The sequence below is a fragment of the Grampus griseus genome (genome assembly GCF_964374135.1).
Source record: "Grampus griseus genome assembly, chromosome: 15".
Classification (NCBI taxonomy): domain Eukaryota; kingdom Metazoa; phylum Chordata; class Mammalia; order Artiodactyla; family Delphinidae; genus Grampus; species Grampus griseus.
The window spans coordinates 38,486,243-38,501,372 of NC_139009.1; the positions used below are offsets into that span (position 1 = coordinate 38,486,243).

Below are 15,130 nucleotides of genomic sequence, written 5' to 3' on the forward strand. Positions count from 1 at the left end.
GAAGCCCTCCATATGCATACATCATAAGACTTTTCTCATGTTAATCTGTCTTTTGTCAGTTTAATTTGCAGTACTCCAGGTATAAAACCTAAGGGCATAGAGGAAAAAAGGTTGCTTCCCCTACAGGTTAAGTGACATTGTCTGGAGAGAGAATCCAGGGAGAAAGGTCTAAGGACTGAATGTGGGGTCCTCTAACAATGAGAGATCACACAAAGGAGGGGATTCAGTGAAGGAGACAGGATAGCAGCCAGTGAGGGTCAAGGAGAGCACGATGTCTCAGAAGCCGAGAGAAAAGAGGATTTCAAGGAGGAATGGCCAGTGGTGTCAACTATTGCCGAGTGGCTGAGTAAGATGAAGACAGGGAAGTCATCACTGGATTAGCAGAAAGGAGGCCATGGGGGATCTTATAAGAGCAGACTCAGTGGAAATATGGGGTAGATTCTGGATCGATGTGGATCCAGGGAGGAAGGGAGATGTTGACTACTCTTTGGAGAAGCTTTCCCGTAAAGAGGAGCAGAGAAATGGGGAGGTAGCTGGAAGGTGATGCAGGGGTCAAGGAAGGGTCTATTAAGAAGGAAGAAAAGACAGCATTTTTGCATGCCAATGGAGGACACACTGACCATGTATGGGGCGGGTCATGGCAGAAACAAGTCTCTGAGAAGGTTGGAGGGGATGAGACCCAGTGAAGCAGGCATTTGAAAGTGGACAATCTGTCTGCTATCATAAGGAAGCAGCAGCTCCCCATGATGAATGGATCAGCGGTTGTAAAGATGAGAGTCCCTGTCTGATGACTTGTATTTTCTCAGGGAAGTGTGAGCAGAGTGAGGGCTATGGGAGGCTGGAGGTGGGAAGAAGAGGGATAAGTGGTGAACGGACACAATAGGAAGGTAGTAGGAGGGTCTGCCAGCATGGAGTGTCCGGCTGGTCCCCAGGGTCACTAATTTAAAGTTGGACCAGTCAGCATGTTTGCATGGTTTTCTCCAGCCACGTGTAGCGGCTTGGGTACAGGTAAGGAATAGGTGGAAAGCTGGCATTTTGATGGTACCAAGTTGGGGACAGGGACACAATGCAGGGAGAGAGAGAGGCAAGGAAGTTAAGGGTGCTTGCAGAGGGAAGCACCTCTGAATCTAAGTTGGGTTAGAAAAGAAATGAGGGCCCAGAAAAGATGATGGAAACATAGTAGGGGACTGCCCGTTTGGGGTCCAAGGAATACTATATTGGGGCAACAGTGGATGAGAGCTGGAAGGATGGGAGGTGGTGATCAGAAGGTGAGCTTTGAAGGCAGTGCAGTTCACTGGTCATAGCAAGGACATGGGTAGAACAGAGTACCTGCCAGAGTGGGACAGAGAAAAACATTGCTGTGGGTGAGATGGTCAAGGAATGTGAGGCCCAGGTCTTGGATGGATCATGCCTGGGAGACTGGAGGGGAAGGCAGTGAGCCAGACTTGTTCAGTGAACGAGCAGGAGATGTTTCCTGGCAACCCCACCAGTGAATGACAGAGCTGAAATCCTAACCCAGGCCAGGGCCCTCAGCACTTGCACCTAGCCACTACACTGCACTGCAAACCGTCTCTTGGTGTTGCAGACTTCTTCATTCTTAACATGGAGACACGTACAATGCCCACCTGCCTGACTGAACAATGCACATCGAGGAGCCTTATGAGGCACTTTGCGTACGTTGGGCATATGCTCCGTCGGCTGGACGGCTCCAGTGGACCTGGGCAGCTCATCAGTACAAGACACACCACCCGCATTAGCTCTTGAAACACACACTTCTGAATTGCCCACTGGGTCATGTGTATTGCTCACTAATTCGACCAGAAGCCCTTGACTTTAGGCACTGGGCTGCCTCAGGGATTTGGGGTTTGTGTGAAGGTGGCAATGGCAGTAAAGGGGACTTGGTGTGGCTCTGGGTTCCTGACATACTGGCTGCACGTTGCGTCTCACTGTAAATGCACTGGTGTGCCTGGAGAAGCCCCGGAGTGAAGACCTTTGCAAATTGAAGCTTTCTTTTACAAAGTGAATCATCGTCTGATTTGTAAGTGGAGACTTTCGTATTTTACTTTTCCTTCAACTGGTGCCTAGGTAGAGTTGAGAATCTTGGAAATGGCCAATTATTCAAATTTATGTTCTTTCCACAAATATTCGTGGAGCCCCTCCCATGTGCCAAGCCTGGTGCTAGGCACTGGGTGATGGAGCAGAGAACAGGAGAGACAGGCTCCTGGGTGCTGGGGGGATCAAGCCCCGCAGTTTCACTCAACGTGGGCAGAGTTTTGTGTTTTCCTTTCCCTCTCCGGCCTGGGCCGTCCCTGAAGCTTCTCTGGCAGGTCCTGGTGTGAGCAGCTCACCACGAGGTGCTCAGAATTCCGCACACTTGGCAGCAAGGGAATGAGGTCGGGGCCATTTGGAAAGCATTAGGGAAGAGTCACGCGGAGTGCGATTCGGGGCTTGTGTTTATCTCAACTGTAACTTTCCAGAAAGCTGGGACACCCCATTCCAATAAAAGCTTCCCCAAGTATTTTTAGAGGCATTGTGATGGTGCTGGGCTGTGTGGATAGGGGTGGTTTTCTGGATTTGTGGAATTGCATTTAGTTACTGATAAAACTTCTGTCCAATTTGTGAGCCAACATCTGGTTTCTAAGGGGTGTGCCATGGGCTGGTGATGGAAAAGGTAGAACTATTGAGCCGAGAGGCAGAACTCAGCAGGGCTTCCTTGTGGCTGGAAGCTGCGGCCAAGGCCAGGGCCAGATGGGGCATCTGGGTTGGTGGGAGAGCTGGGGCCAAGGAGCCTGGCCTCCTTGTTCAGAATTGAACTTTTCCCACCACTCCTGGGGCTCTGGGGGCTGAGGCTCAGAACTGTCTGGTTTGGTATCAATCCAGTGATTCTGCCGGGCCCCAGGCAGGGTAGGACAAGGACCCAGCTGACTCAGAGAGCCACGGAGACAGCACTGTCCGCCAGGGGAGCCCCAGCCAGAATGAGCTAGCTGTCTCCTGCACACCTGCCAGGCGGGGAGGGAGACGGGGGTGCTGGGAGGTTCCTGGAGCCCAGCCTGGGCCCAGGTTTTTCTACTCTCTTTTTATTATTTCCAGCAGTCCAAGGTTTTCAGTTACTCACACTCATTTATTCATTCCATCCATTCAACATTGATTAATCACCTACTTTGTGCCAAGCACTCTGCTCCATGATTTGCAGAAACTACCTCTTTGCTTTTCAATTATCCCCATCTCCAGACACGGTGCCCACTTTACAGTAGTCATTCAATGCATGGCTGCTGCCATATGGCTATTACTGTCATTAACTGTAGCAGTGACAAGCACTACTAAGACAGAGCTCCTGACCTGGAGGAAGGAGAAAGGATACCTACGATGTTCTGGGTCCGGTACCAGCCTTTACCATACCTTACCCCACCGAACAGAGGCTGGTATTATTGCCAGGGAAACTGGCATAGAAACAGGTAATGACCACGTGTCTGGGGGCAGTGAGAGGGGCTCCAAGAAGGTCTCGCTTTAGTGGCCTCGTTTGAGCTGCGCCTTGAAGTCCAAGTTCACTTGGTGGAAAATGGAGAGAAAGGGGAAAACATTCCAGGTGGAGAAAACAGCCTGAGCGATGGCCTGGAGGCGGAATGTGCCTGGGGTTCAGGGTGGGGTGCAGGAGGGATGGCCAGAAGTTAAGAGTGGCTAGAGCTGGGGATGCACCAGCAGGTGCTTGGTTTCACGCCTTCCCTCAATGTCTGGGTGGGTTTGCCTCCAGGACATGACCTTGGACAGTCCTGAGCTGGCCGAGTGCCCAGATGTTCCTGGCTGATGTGCTCAAGTGCGGACCTTCCGGTTATTTGCTTTTCTGGTCCCGCCGCTCTGTGGCCACTGCTGCTATCCCAGGTGCAAGGCTGAGGGCCCTCAGCTCATGAGGTCCTTTCTCTGGGCAAGAGCTTGGTGTAGTTGGCCCCCAAAGTTCCCATCAACGGCTCCCAGAGTTGTAGTGAGCTCTGCGTGAAGCACCATGCTTTGCCTGCCTGCAGCCTCCCTCAAAAGGGGCGCGGCGTTGTGTAGGATGGAAAGCTCAGTGTAGCCATGGGGGCTACAAGGAGCATAGCACAGCCAAATCCAAACCCCTAAACTGTGCTTGAGCCCTTGCTGACACCACCTCATATTCACCTCTTCTGCCCCCACCGCCCCCAGACCCCAGACTGGGCTGTGACTCTTCTCCCTCTGTGGTCGTGCATGGCTCAGGGGCAACAGAAAGGATGCCATACAGTCAGGAGGCCTGAATCCTCTATCCTGCCATTGACTCCCTGCTGTGTGAACCCAGGCAAATCGCTTAACCTCTCTGAGCCTGTCTCTTCGTCTGTGAAATGGGATAATAGCATCCTCTTTGCTGTCCTAGGCTTTGGGGGAGGTTCCTGAATAAACATGGGTAAAAACACAGTAAACGGGCAAGCACGACGTGTGTGTGTGTGTGTGTGTGTGCGTGTGTGTGTGTGGGGGGGTGACAATCAGTGAGACCAGCGATGTTGCGGTTACCCTCTTTCTCCCCGGAACAAAGGCCCTGGCTGCTGGCATGGTGGAGTCTGGAGAGGGAAGATGCTGGCAGGCCCTGCAGCCTCCCCTGTCCTGCCCTAGGACAGGGAATGCTTTTTCTACCCAGCAGGGGAGCTGAGTAGCCCCAGGGTGAAGGGTACAGAGTAAGGTTTGGGCCTGGGGACCTGAAGCAGCACCCTGGTTCCCACCCAAAGTGGGGCTGTTCACCTCAGTGCCGTCCTGCAGCCTCCTCCACCCGCAGTCCCAACACCAGAGTCGCCTCAGAGAAGCGTAGCGAGGCCTGGCCTCAGCCCCATCTGGCCTCTCTGCTGGTCTCAGCTCCACGACCTCCCCCTAAGCCCAAGCACTGCCAGGAGGCCTCAGCCCACTAAACCAGGATGGTGGGCAGGGGTGTGGCTCCCCAGGGCTCTGCTCTGGGGGTGAGAAGCAGAGACGTACCGGGGGACAATGGTCTAAACCACCGCTCAGTCACTTGTTCAGTTATTCACCAAACAGCTTCTTTAAAAAGATCAAAGAGCACACACGTGAGGAATTATTAAGACATTCTCGTTGAGGAACCAAAGAAAATGCATTTTAAAAAGCACCCTCCCAGGCCAGTTATGTAACGGCGCAGGACAGCAACATGCCCCAGAGACAGCGGCCGATGAGAGGGCGGCAGATGCCACAGTGCCGGGGCGGCTGAGACCCAGAGGACTGTACGCAGAGTGGTGGGTCGGCCATGAACTGGGCCTCGGTTTCCCCCCGTGCAGGGTGGCAGCCCAGGGCTCACCCAGGAGGCTTGCCCAGTTCTGAGGAGCTGATGCTTTCCAAGGGTTTGCCAGGCACTGCACACGTGGATGAGCTCATTCAACCCTTGGAGGTGCCCGTGGGGTAGGGAACATTGTTATCCTCACTTTACAGAGGAGGGAACTGAGGTAAGAAGAGGCACATCCTCTCACTGGGAGCACATGGCTTGTCAGTGGCAGAACTGGGACTGGGACCCAGTCTGCAGAGTTGGTGCATTTAGTCTGCACTAAACTGCACCAGAAGATGTGAGCAAATAGCCTTCCCAGATATCAGAACATCAGAGCTGGAAGGGACCCACGTGACCCCGGCACTCCCTGCTTTTAGGAATGAAGCCACTGAGGCCCTGCGTGGTGTCGTGTCCTGCCCACGGCCGTGCAGCCAGTGAGGGGCAGAGTGGGTCCAAGCTGCCAGTTCCTGACTCACTGCTGCTTCTCTCTTCCCATGCTATGCCCAGTGCAGTCTGGGAACCAAGAATATGGGCGTCACTGGGAGCTAATGAGGAATGCAGTCTCAGGTCCCACCCAGACCTACTGAACAGAAAGTGCTCTTGCCCTTTGACGAGAGCCTGGTGATTTGCATGCACTTTACTGATTGAGAGGCACTGCTCTGTGCTACCCTGCCTTCCTGGTCGGCAATATCTGTTACTGTGAGAATAATGACATTGTATCCAGACACTGTAAAACTTCAAATTGCAAGATACCGGAAGCTCCATCCTGGAGTCACCTGGGATCTGGGGGAAGTGACAGAGTGGGTCCCCCAGAGCTTAATCCTTCACAGGGCCCTGCACACCCATCCTGCTAGTGAGCTTGGGAGCTTAGTCCTGAGCTGGGCTTGCCCAAGCCCAGGGAGGAGGTGACACTCAGAGCATCCTCACCGGAGCTACTGGCTGCTACGGTCCCCCAAGAATTAGAGCTGGCGGTTGGCTAGGGAATGGCCTGGTTTAGGACAGAACTTCCTGGGGCCAGAGCCTGACAGCCATGGTGGCAGCTGCCTAGAGCTGGCTTGGGGTGAGCCAGGGGGCCTCGGTTCTCTCTCACTCTCTACCAGCACCTCTCCTGTACCGTCTCAGTCCCATGGAAAGTCCTTTGTCCTCAGAGCCTCAAGACCCTATGCCTCCCCAAACTTCACCTCGTAGAAACCCTGCCACTGACCCCAGGTGAGATCAGAGCCTGAGACTGCCCAGCACGCCCACCTCAGCCCCACATTCTGGTTCGCTGGCTGGCAGCCCCTGGCCAAGCCCTGGATCCTGGGAAGGTCAGTGGAGCTGGGCAGAAGCAAGGGGAGGGCTAGGAGACTAGGGCAGACCCTGGGCTGGGGCTGTGAACAGAAACACAGTGGCTTTTTGCTCCGTCTCACCTCCTCTGAATCTGAGGCCACCACGCAAGGGCACAGAGAGTCCCACTGTAGCTGACGGGGGTGGGAGCCCTGAGCTCCACCTTCGAACACAGACCTAAGGCTCCCCCACAGCCTTCAGATGCAGCAGGAGCTTCTCCCTGGAGGACCCTCCAAGGCACTCGACTTACTTTGCTGCTCCTCAGATGCCCTACCCGCCTCCCTCCAAGCTCTTCCCCTTTGTCTTTGATGTACTGTTCAACTTTCACCCCTTCTGGGAAGACTGGTATCTGCTCAGAAGAGCCATGGCGGGATCTGGTTCATTTGCAGGGTGTGTGTGTGTGTGTGTGTGTGTGAGAGAGAGAGAGAGAGAGAGAGAGAGAGAGAGAGAGAGAGAGAGGGAGAGGGAGAGAGACAGACAGAGAGACAGACAGAGAGATCTTCAGCAGTATTCAGGAAACTTTTCCAAGGCGGCATGAGAGCTCAAGGACCTCAGAGTCCACATAGGCAGGTCCTGGGTCAGCACCAGCTCTCAGCAAATGCCCCTCTGACTTGCTGTGCAACCTTGAACACCCTCTCTCCTTCTCTGAACCTACGTAAAATGAGGAACAAGGCTAACTTAACCCTCTTCGGGTTGGTCTTGGAGGAGCACCAGGGCTCCTCAGAGAAGCTTTCAGGGAGTACCTGGCATCTAAGGGGAGGCCTGATGGGTGGGGCTCCAACTCCCCTGTTTTCTGTAATAGGCTGCTTGTTGGCCTTTGTTGACAAAATGGTATAAATGCCTGGGGAAAGTTCTGGAGGATTTCTATGGTGCTTCCCAGCTGGAATACTCTAGAGCTAGGTGTCTGCTCCATGTGGCACAATTCTGGGCCAGTCCAGGCTGGGGTCCTTGGGCACAGTCAGGACCAAAGGGAAGAACCCTCTCCCTCAACTGGCTTGGCCCAGGAGTGGTGGCAGACATCCCGGGAATGCAGGGGACAGGAAGGAAGAAGGTCCAGGTACCCCGTCTCTGTCTTTGATGGCCGGGCAGCTGCTCCTGTTCTCCTTCCTGCCCTTCTCCACCCACCCAGAATTTCCCAGAGGAAGTGGCTCTCATTCAAGCAAGGGAGGCTGAAGATGCTTTAGTCACTGACTTGTTCAGGGGTCAGCTCAGCCCCTGGGAGTGAGTGCAATCCTGGAGTAAACCAAGTGAATCTGTGGCCTGTTTCCATGGGGCAATTTGCTGGGTAACTGTCCAGTCTCTTCTAGGCTTTGAAGAGGTTGTAGGCTCAGCTCAGGAGAGATGAGACAGTCCTTCACTCCAGAGGGACTGGCCCCAAGAGCCATGAAGATGGTAGTGTGCCCTGACTATCAATTTCACTGCTGGGAATTCAACTGAAGGAGATATTGCGTAAAGAAAAGGCCATCTTCATAAAGATGATGACTGTGGCATTACTCACAACAGCCCCCAAATTGGGAACCACACCCAGCTACACAGCAATAGGGGTAGTAAATTACAGAACGTCAGTTACATAGAATATTATGCACCCATTAAAATTAGTATGTAGAAACATGGAAACAACACTGATAAAAAAATGTTACCAAAAGCAGCTCAGCACTTGTCAAGGAGTTCCCTTTCTTTTTCCTACAAAAGGTGACAAAGAACTGCAGGGGAACTTGCAAAAATGAAAACAGTTATGTTAGGGCAGAGTATTAGGAGTTATTATAATTACTGACTATTTACAATGTGCTGGGTTCAGTGCCGGGTGCTGAGGACAGAGCAGTGAATTAGAATGTATTTCCTTGCTCTCCATCTACAGCTTCAAATCTAATGATGGATTTTTTCCCCCTAAATGTCCTTCAGAGTTGTCATAGCATCATCTTCCAATAAAAAATAGCTGATGAGAGAAATAAGCGAGGAAAGGTACTCCTCTCCTTCTGGGTAATGTATTTCATTCCCGGCATCAGAGCCGCCTCCAGCTGGATTACATACATGTCAGAAGAAAACCGAATGTAAATGTGGTAGTGACATTTCGGACTCATAATGTCTTAGTTTCCTTTGAAGCAAAAACATTTTTAAAACTCCATGTTAAAAAAGAAGTAAAAAGTTAGGACTTGAAAATTAAGTATGCCTAATTCTGAAAGTAGCAAGCTAAATTATGCAGTGCCAAAAGTGACATCTCTTATACCTACACCATCCCGGCTACAGCGGCATGGTTTTAGCTTTATAGCTAAAATATGCTGCCAGAAAACCTAATAAAAGGAAGCAAAAATATTTCTGTTTATATCAAGCTGCCATTTGAGAGAGACTTTGAAATATGTTCTTCTCTATGTGTAAATCTGACAGCAGTTGCATAATTAAAACCCCAGTGGAGAGTTTCCTTTTAATCTTTTCAAAGTAAACCAATAAAACATCCTTTAGGATGTGAAATGATGGATTAATACTCTTTGGATTGCTTGAATATCTCTGAGCTAGGGCCTGACTCCAAGAATACTATTTAGTACTAAAAGAACACCAGCCAGTGTCTTTCTCTTTAGGAGTTCATGTAATCACGGGAGATGCAGATGACATGCCAAAGGCGACACATGCATGGTTATGAGTTCTGCTTGTCTTGGATTTTGTTAAATGGAGGGATGAATAAATGGATGTATTTACATGAAAACAAACTTGATTTCAATCCCCTGGGACTATGTCATAGAGCATAAATGGCAGAAATAGCAACTGCCCAGGATTTCAGTTCAGCGTAAGCAATCAATATGAATAATTTAGACCACGAAGTGGATTTTCATTTTGCTTAAGCTATTCAGACTGACTTTCTATTCAGCCTCAACTACCACTGAACAGCCACTGGCAAATCTTCCCACTGGGTCTATGTTGTACGGACAGTTGCACATTACCTAACTCCGGATATGGGCCTTGTTCAAGCCAAATGTCAGGACAAGTATTCTACCTCATCATGGTGTTTCATCTAACATGAGTACACACAACCACACCTGAATTTTTCTTCTGTGTCTCCCTCTAGCTGAAGGCCCATTCCTGCCCCTTCTTCCCCTCCCCTACACACACACACACACACACACACACACACACGTGCAAAAGAAGGCAGAGAGAAAGTGGCTGCTGTCCTTGGACCAGAATTTACCCGAATGTCTCCTACTTGCTAGCATTTCTGTCTCTAACCTTCTTGGTACTGGCTCTTGCCTTCCCAGCTGTCTAAGACTTACCAGATGCTTCTAGTCTATCTGACCTCTAAGATGTGTCTGATCCTTCAAGTTTTCTCTGGACTTAATCAACTGTTGGCCTGACCAACAGACCAGTCCTTTTGCTCAGCCCTGCTGTAGTGTCTGTCAGACACACACACACACACACACACACACACACACACGTTATTAAATACTTCAGCCTCAAACAGGAATGTGCCCACCAATTGTATCAATGAAACTGGGAGAATAAACACTGCATAACTTGGATTCTGGACCCAGCTGAATACGTAATTAACTGTGACCTGAGACACGTCCCTTAACACTCTGAGCCACACGGGATTGGACCAAAGGACCCCTCCTTGTTCCAATCATCATTAGTGAGGCTAGCCAAGATGTGGCGCCCATGAACACTGCAATCCAACTGCCCATGTTGGAATATGCTTCCACCTTTGTCTTGTAGAATAAGCTTTAACCTTTCAACATATTAGCACTTGGGGCCTGATATACACAATATATCATATTTATGGGATGAATGAAGAAAGGGTTTTCTACACTAAAGTCTAGATGAATCATTTAGTTGGGTCTATACAATACAAGAAAATGTCCACACTGCTGCATGGACCATACACACTGTGATATTCAAATAAAACCGAGTGCATGCTAATTTTCCTCTTCGCTGGATGAGGTGTCAGATAGAGAATACTGACTGCCCATTTTGGATTCGGCTTTGGTTCCCTGAGCTGCAGAATCCATAAAAGCACCAGTAATAATAATTGTCTCTGAAGACTCAGGGCATTTAAGGGAAAGGAACTACATAAACAGAAGTGAAACTGACGTAGGTAGGTCTTTACTTAAATCTCATCCAAGTACATTTTGCAAGAGAAGCCTGAAATAAAAATCATGCTACTTCAGGATTCAGCAGAACTTATGTGACAGAAGTGACCAATTTGAACCACTGCCCCAGACCACGTCAGCAGGTGGATAACTGATAGAGACCCTGCTACTTGTGTGGCTTTCTTGGCACCTCTGCAAAGGGGCTAGTTCAATGCCGAGCTGTCCACTGGCTGGTTCTGGTCCTGAGTGCAGCTCTTCTCAGAGGTAAATATCTCCCTGCAGCAGATTTTGGAAACAATGTGCTGGGTCATTTGTAACATAGCCACCAGCTTCAGCATAGCCTCCTACAATGCTTGCCTGCATCCCCAAACACAAATCAAGAAAGAGAACATAGTTTCTTTCTGCTTGACTAAAGAACAGCCAATCCTGCTCGTAGATTAAGGGCTCAGGCTTGGAACAATTTACCAACACGCTGACTTGATTTTGTGCAAAGAACTGACAGAAGCTGTAGAAGCCATGGCTGGGCGGTGAATGAAGGCATTGATGGGAGCTCATCAGAAAGGCACAGAGACCACAGGTCACTGGAATGAGGCCCCATTTGGATAGACTCATGGCCTGTAGGGGAAGGGGACACTGCTCCCACCTTTCCCTTAACCTGTGGGCTCCATTAGGAAGCCAAGGTCAGAGCACACCGCTGGGAAAGAAAGGCTGTGGCTGCCCAACTTGTGCACAGGTTGCCTCTAGGTGAAAGCAAAAGGGTGTGTTTACAAGAGGAAGAGCATAAATCAATAATGAGCTATGAACACATGATGTCATCTTCCAGGACTAAGCATCTTTAGTACTTTTAAAGCACTTTAAAAAAAAAAAAGAAAAAAAACCTCTAGTTGCTATAGCAACTTGATGCAGCTCTTAAAAGGGGATTTTTTTTAAGGGGGTCATTTTATATCTTCAATCACCATAACAACATGATATAGCTTTTAAATGGTATTTTTATCCAATTTGTGTGTACTTTGGACTTGGGCCACATTTGCCTTTTCTATTTAAAGTCATCAGATCAAACATGACACATGAAAATTCATTGAAAGGAAGCCCTTTCGTAGACTATACATATACACTCAGAGAGCCATCTCTAGCTGCTCATATCCTGCACATGGACGCAGTCTTTCTCTCTGCCTCCCAGCAGCCACCCACAATGGCTTACACTGGTCAGTTAGTCCATTCCCCCATCTCTAAGCTGGCATACCAATCCAGCCCAGAACCCACCCACAGAAGGCGGGCCGGTGCAATCCCTCACCTCTCAGCCCAGTGAATCCAGTCCCCTCCTCCAAAACTACCACCGGGGGATAGTGCTTTGGGGTGACTAGAGGCATGACCAACCAAGGGCCTTCTTCCACCCTGGGACTGGAAGCAGGAGGAGATGAGACACAAAGTCTTGCCAAAGTGAAAATCTTGTATTTATTCTGCACTCTATACAGCAACGGGAAGAGGTCTGTTTCACGTGACACCCAGGGTCCAGGGAAAGTGGGGGAGGGATGGGGAAAGTGGGTGAGAGGAGAATAAAGAGAGGGACAGGGTGGAGTGGGGAGCAGTGATGGCTCCACAATCTCTACAAGAGAGGCTCAGAGGAGGGGCGAAAGAAACAGGGGGGCTTCGAGGAATAGTTACACAGCATTTTTTGTACAATTGCAAAATCATGAACTATTTTACCAAAAATAAGAGGAAGGGATGATGGAAAGTATAGAGAAACTACCCCCTGCACCCAAGCTACCCCCTTGGTGCCACTATTGGTTGGACAAGATAGCAAGGTAACAAAGAAGAGAGGTCAAGAAATTGGAGGGGAAGCTGGAAGAGGGGAGGGGGGAAGTAAGAGGAGAAAACCAGAACCAGAGCGGCTGCAGTCCTATTCTCCAAGTCTAATGGGGTGGTGTAGACTGTAAAAAAAAAAAAAAAAAAAAAGCGAAGGAGATCTAGGGATTCGTCTGGGGAAATGGTCGCCTTCCCCAGGGTAAAAGGGCTGGAGGACTCTGAGGGAAAACGCGTGTAAAAGAAGAAAGGAGAAGAGAAGGGAGGTAACAACGCTGTGAGTGGAGAGAGGAAGGGTTTTCCAAATCACCTGGATGAGGAAACCGAGGACTAGGCGGCGTGAGAAATAAGAAGGAAGCAGCAGGCCCCTGATACATGTTCTCCCAAGTCCTTTTTTAGAAGCCGAAACTGAGGCACAAGCGGTTAGGTCACGCAGTTGGCAAGTGCTGGAGCGCGGGCGGCCCCCCGTCTGCCCAGCGCCCGGGTGAGGGTTCTCCCCGTTTGGCCTTTTTGCCAGGCAGTCACCGCTGGGTGCGCGCCAGAGATGGGCCTCTCAGGCCACCTCCCGCGCCGAAAGCCAGTAAAGAGGGAGACCGAGCAGGAGGAGGGGGACGGGTGGGGAGGAGAGGGCGAAATGAAAGTAGGCAGCGGGGCCTCAGAAGGGAAGAGGGAGCCGAGGGACGCAGCTCGAGCCCCGAGCAGTGGAAAGGGCGGCACGTGAAAGACGCGGAGAGGAAAGTCGCCCGCTGGGCGCGCCGCTCACCTATGGTCGACACCACGGTGCCCACGAAGTAGAAGGCGCCGGGGAAGTCCCAGCGCGGGCGCAGCGCGTCGGCTCGGACGCCGGCTGCCAGCGCGGCCTCGTAGTGCCGGAGGAAGGCGCGCAGCTCCGGCTCGGCCACTCCGTGCGCCGCGCTGAAGTTGCGCAGCGTGGCGCCCCAGCGCGCCCGCGCCTCCGCCTCGCCCGGGCTCTCGAGCGCCGAGAAGACTGTGGCGCCAGCCACCAGGTAGAGGCCGATGAGCGCTGCCAGCAGCACGAAGCGACCCGTGTCCTCGTTGAGGTGCGAGCGGCGGCAGCAGCAGCAGCAGCAGGAGGGGCGCGGCAGGCGGCGGCGGCAGCGGCGGGGCGGGGGCCGGGGGCTGCGGGAGGACATGGTCCGGAGCTCAGCCCCGGGGCCGGGGCGGCGCTCGGGGCCCGGGCCGCGACATCCCCCCCGCGGGAGCAGAAACGTGAGGATGGTGACCAGGGGTCGGGGGCCGCCGCGGAGCCCCTCGCCGCCTCCTCCAGAGCCCGGACGGCGGGGCGCCTCCGCCTCCTCCTCGGCGCTCAGGCCGCACACGGGTCCCGCGGCCCTTCGGGCGCCGGAGCTGGGGCGCTCCTTTCTGCGCCCCGACGCCTGGCCGGCTGCCGCGGCTCCTCACCCACCGCCCTCGGGCGCGGGGGTCTCAAGGTAGGCCCCTGCCGCCTTGTGGCCGGCGTCCACGGGGCCCCGGGCCTCATACTCCTCTCCAGACAGGCCGCGGGCTGCGGGCGGGGCGGGCTGTAGAGCCCGGGCGCCTAGGACAGGGACGGGAGAGCAGGGCACGAAGAGAGACCCCGGGCGCGTCCCATGAGACGTTCCCGGCTCAGCGGCTCCCCAGCGCAGGCTCCGTGGGCAGTCCAGCTCCCGCCCCCGGGCTTGAGCTGGCGGCGTCGGCTTCGGAGCCTCGGAACCGAGCTGAGTCCGGGGAAGCGCTCCCTTTCCAGCTCCAGCCGGAGAGCCGCCCGGCACGGAGAGGCGGAGTCACCGGCGCCCGGGGCGGGGTGTTGGGGGGTGGGGAGTAAGGAAGGGAGAGAAGGGGTGGGGAGTTGGGCTGCTGCGACGCCTCCCTGTCGTTCTGGCTGCACTAATGCGGGGCACCGAAGCAGGTGTCCGGACTGCGGTGCTGGCTACCACGCCGCCAGGGAATACCGTCCAGCCCCTCCCTGCGCTTCGGCTCCGGAATCCCTCCCTTCTGTCCAAGCCGTCGTCAAACTTTGCTCAACTTGATGTTGTCCTGTGGTCTCAGGTGCTGGAGGCCGAAAGACGGTAATGCCCTGACACTGGGCTCTCCAGCTCCAGTCCGAAGTTTAAGTTCCCTGTCGCTCGCGTCTTCTTCCTGCATCCATCCACAGCGCCAGGTCTCGGAGGGTTCCTTTGGGGAAAAGATTCCGCTTAGGAGCGGAGAAAGGGCCACTCGACTCGGGGCGACCGGAGAATGAGGGCGTCTCCTCCCCCTCCCGACCGAGCGGGTGGCCGGCGTCAGCACCGCGGACAGCGCATCGGTGCCGCAGCCGCCGGGCGGGCGGCTCTGGGGCTGTGGGGACCCGCGGCGCGGGACGAGCCGGTCACCCTGCTGCGCTGTGCTTCCCCAAACCCCCGGTTTCCCTTTCTACCTCCCTTGTGTCCCCTCAACCCCTAAGGCAGGTGCGGTCGCGGAAGCGGAGAGCTGACAGGGAGGGGACGCTGCGGAATAGAGACGGGGGAGGAGTCAAGAGCGAGTAGAGGACCAAGGTGCCACGGGAGGAGGAGGCCTTCGGGCCCACCGGCTGCTGGATCTCCCTTCGTCACCCCAACCCTCTGACCCTCCGGTCCAGGGCGGGGAACGCTGGATAAGAACCTGGCTGCGGCAG

The 15,130-nt window shown here is 53.2% G+C and overlaps 1 protein-coding gene across 1 annotated transcript in view; it reads right to left on the bottom strand.

Moving 5' to 3' along the window:
* Positions 1-13,631, bottom strand: part of KCNK12 (potassium two pore domain channel subfamily K member 12) — a gene marked incomplete at both ends in the record, with an annotated part of 51,294 nt that extends 37,663 nt beyond the window's left edge. The window contains one exon of the mRNA XM_082671930.1: positions 13,241-13,631. Within this exon, the coding sequence (XP_082528056.1) occupies positions 13,241-13,631 (391 nt within the window). The remainder of the gene's footprint in view (positions 1-13,240) is intronic.
* Positions 13,632-15,130: the final 1,499 nt, after the last annotated feature.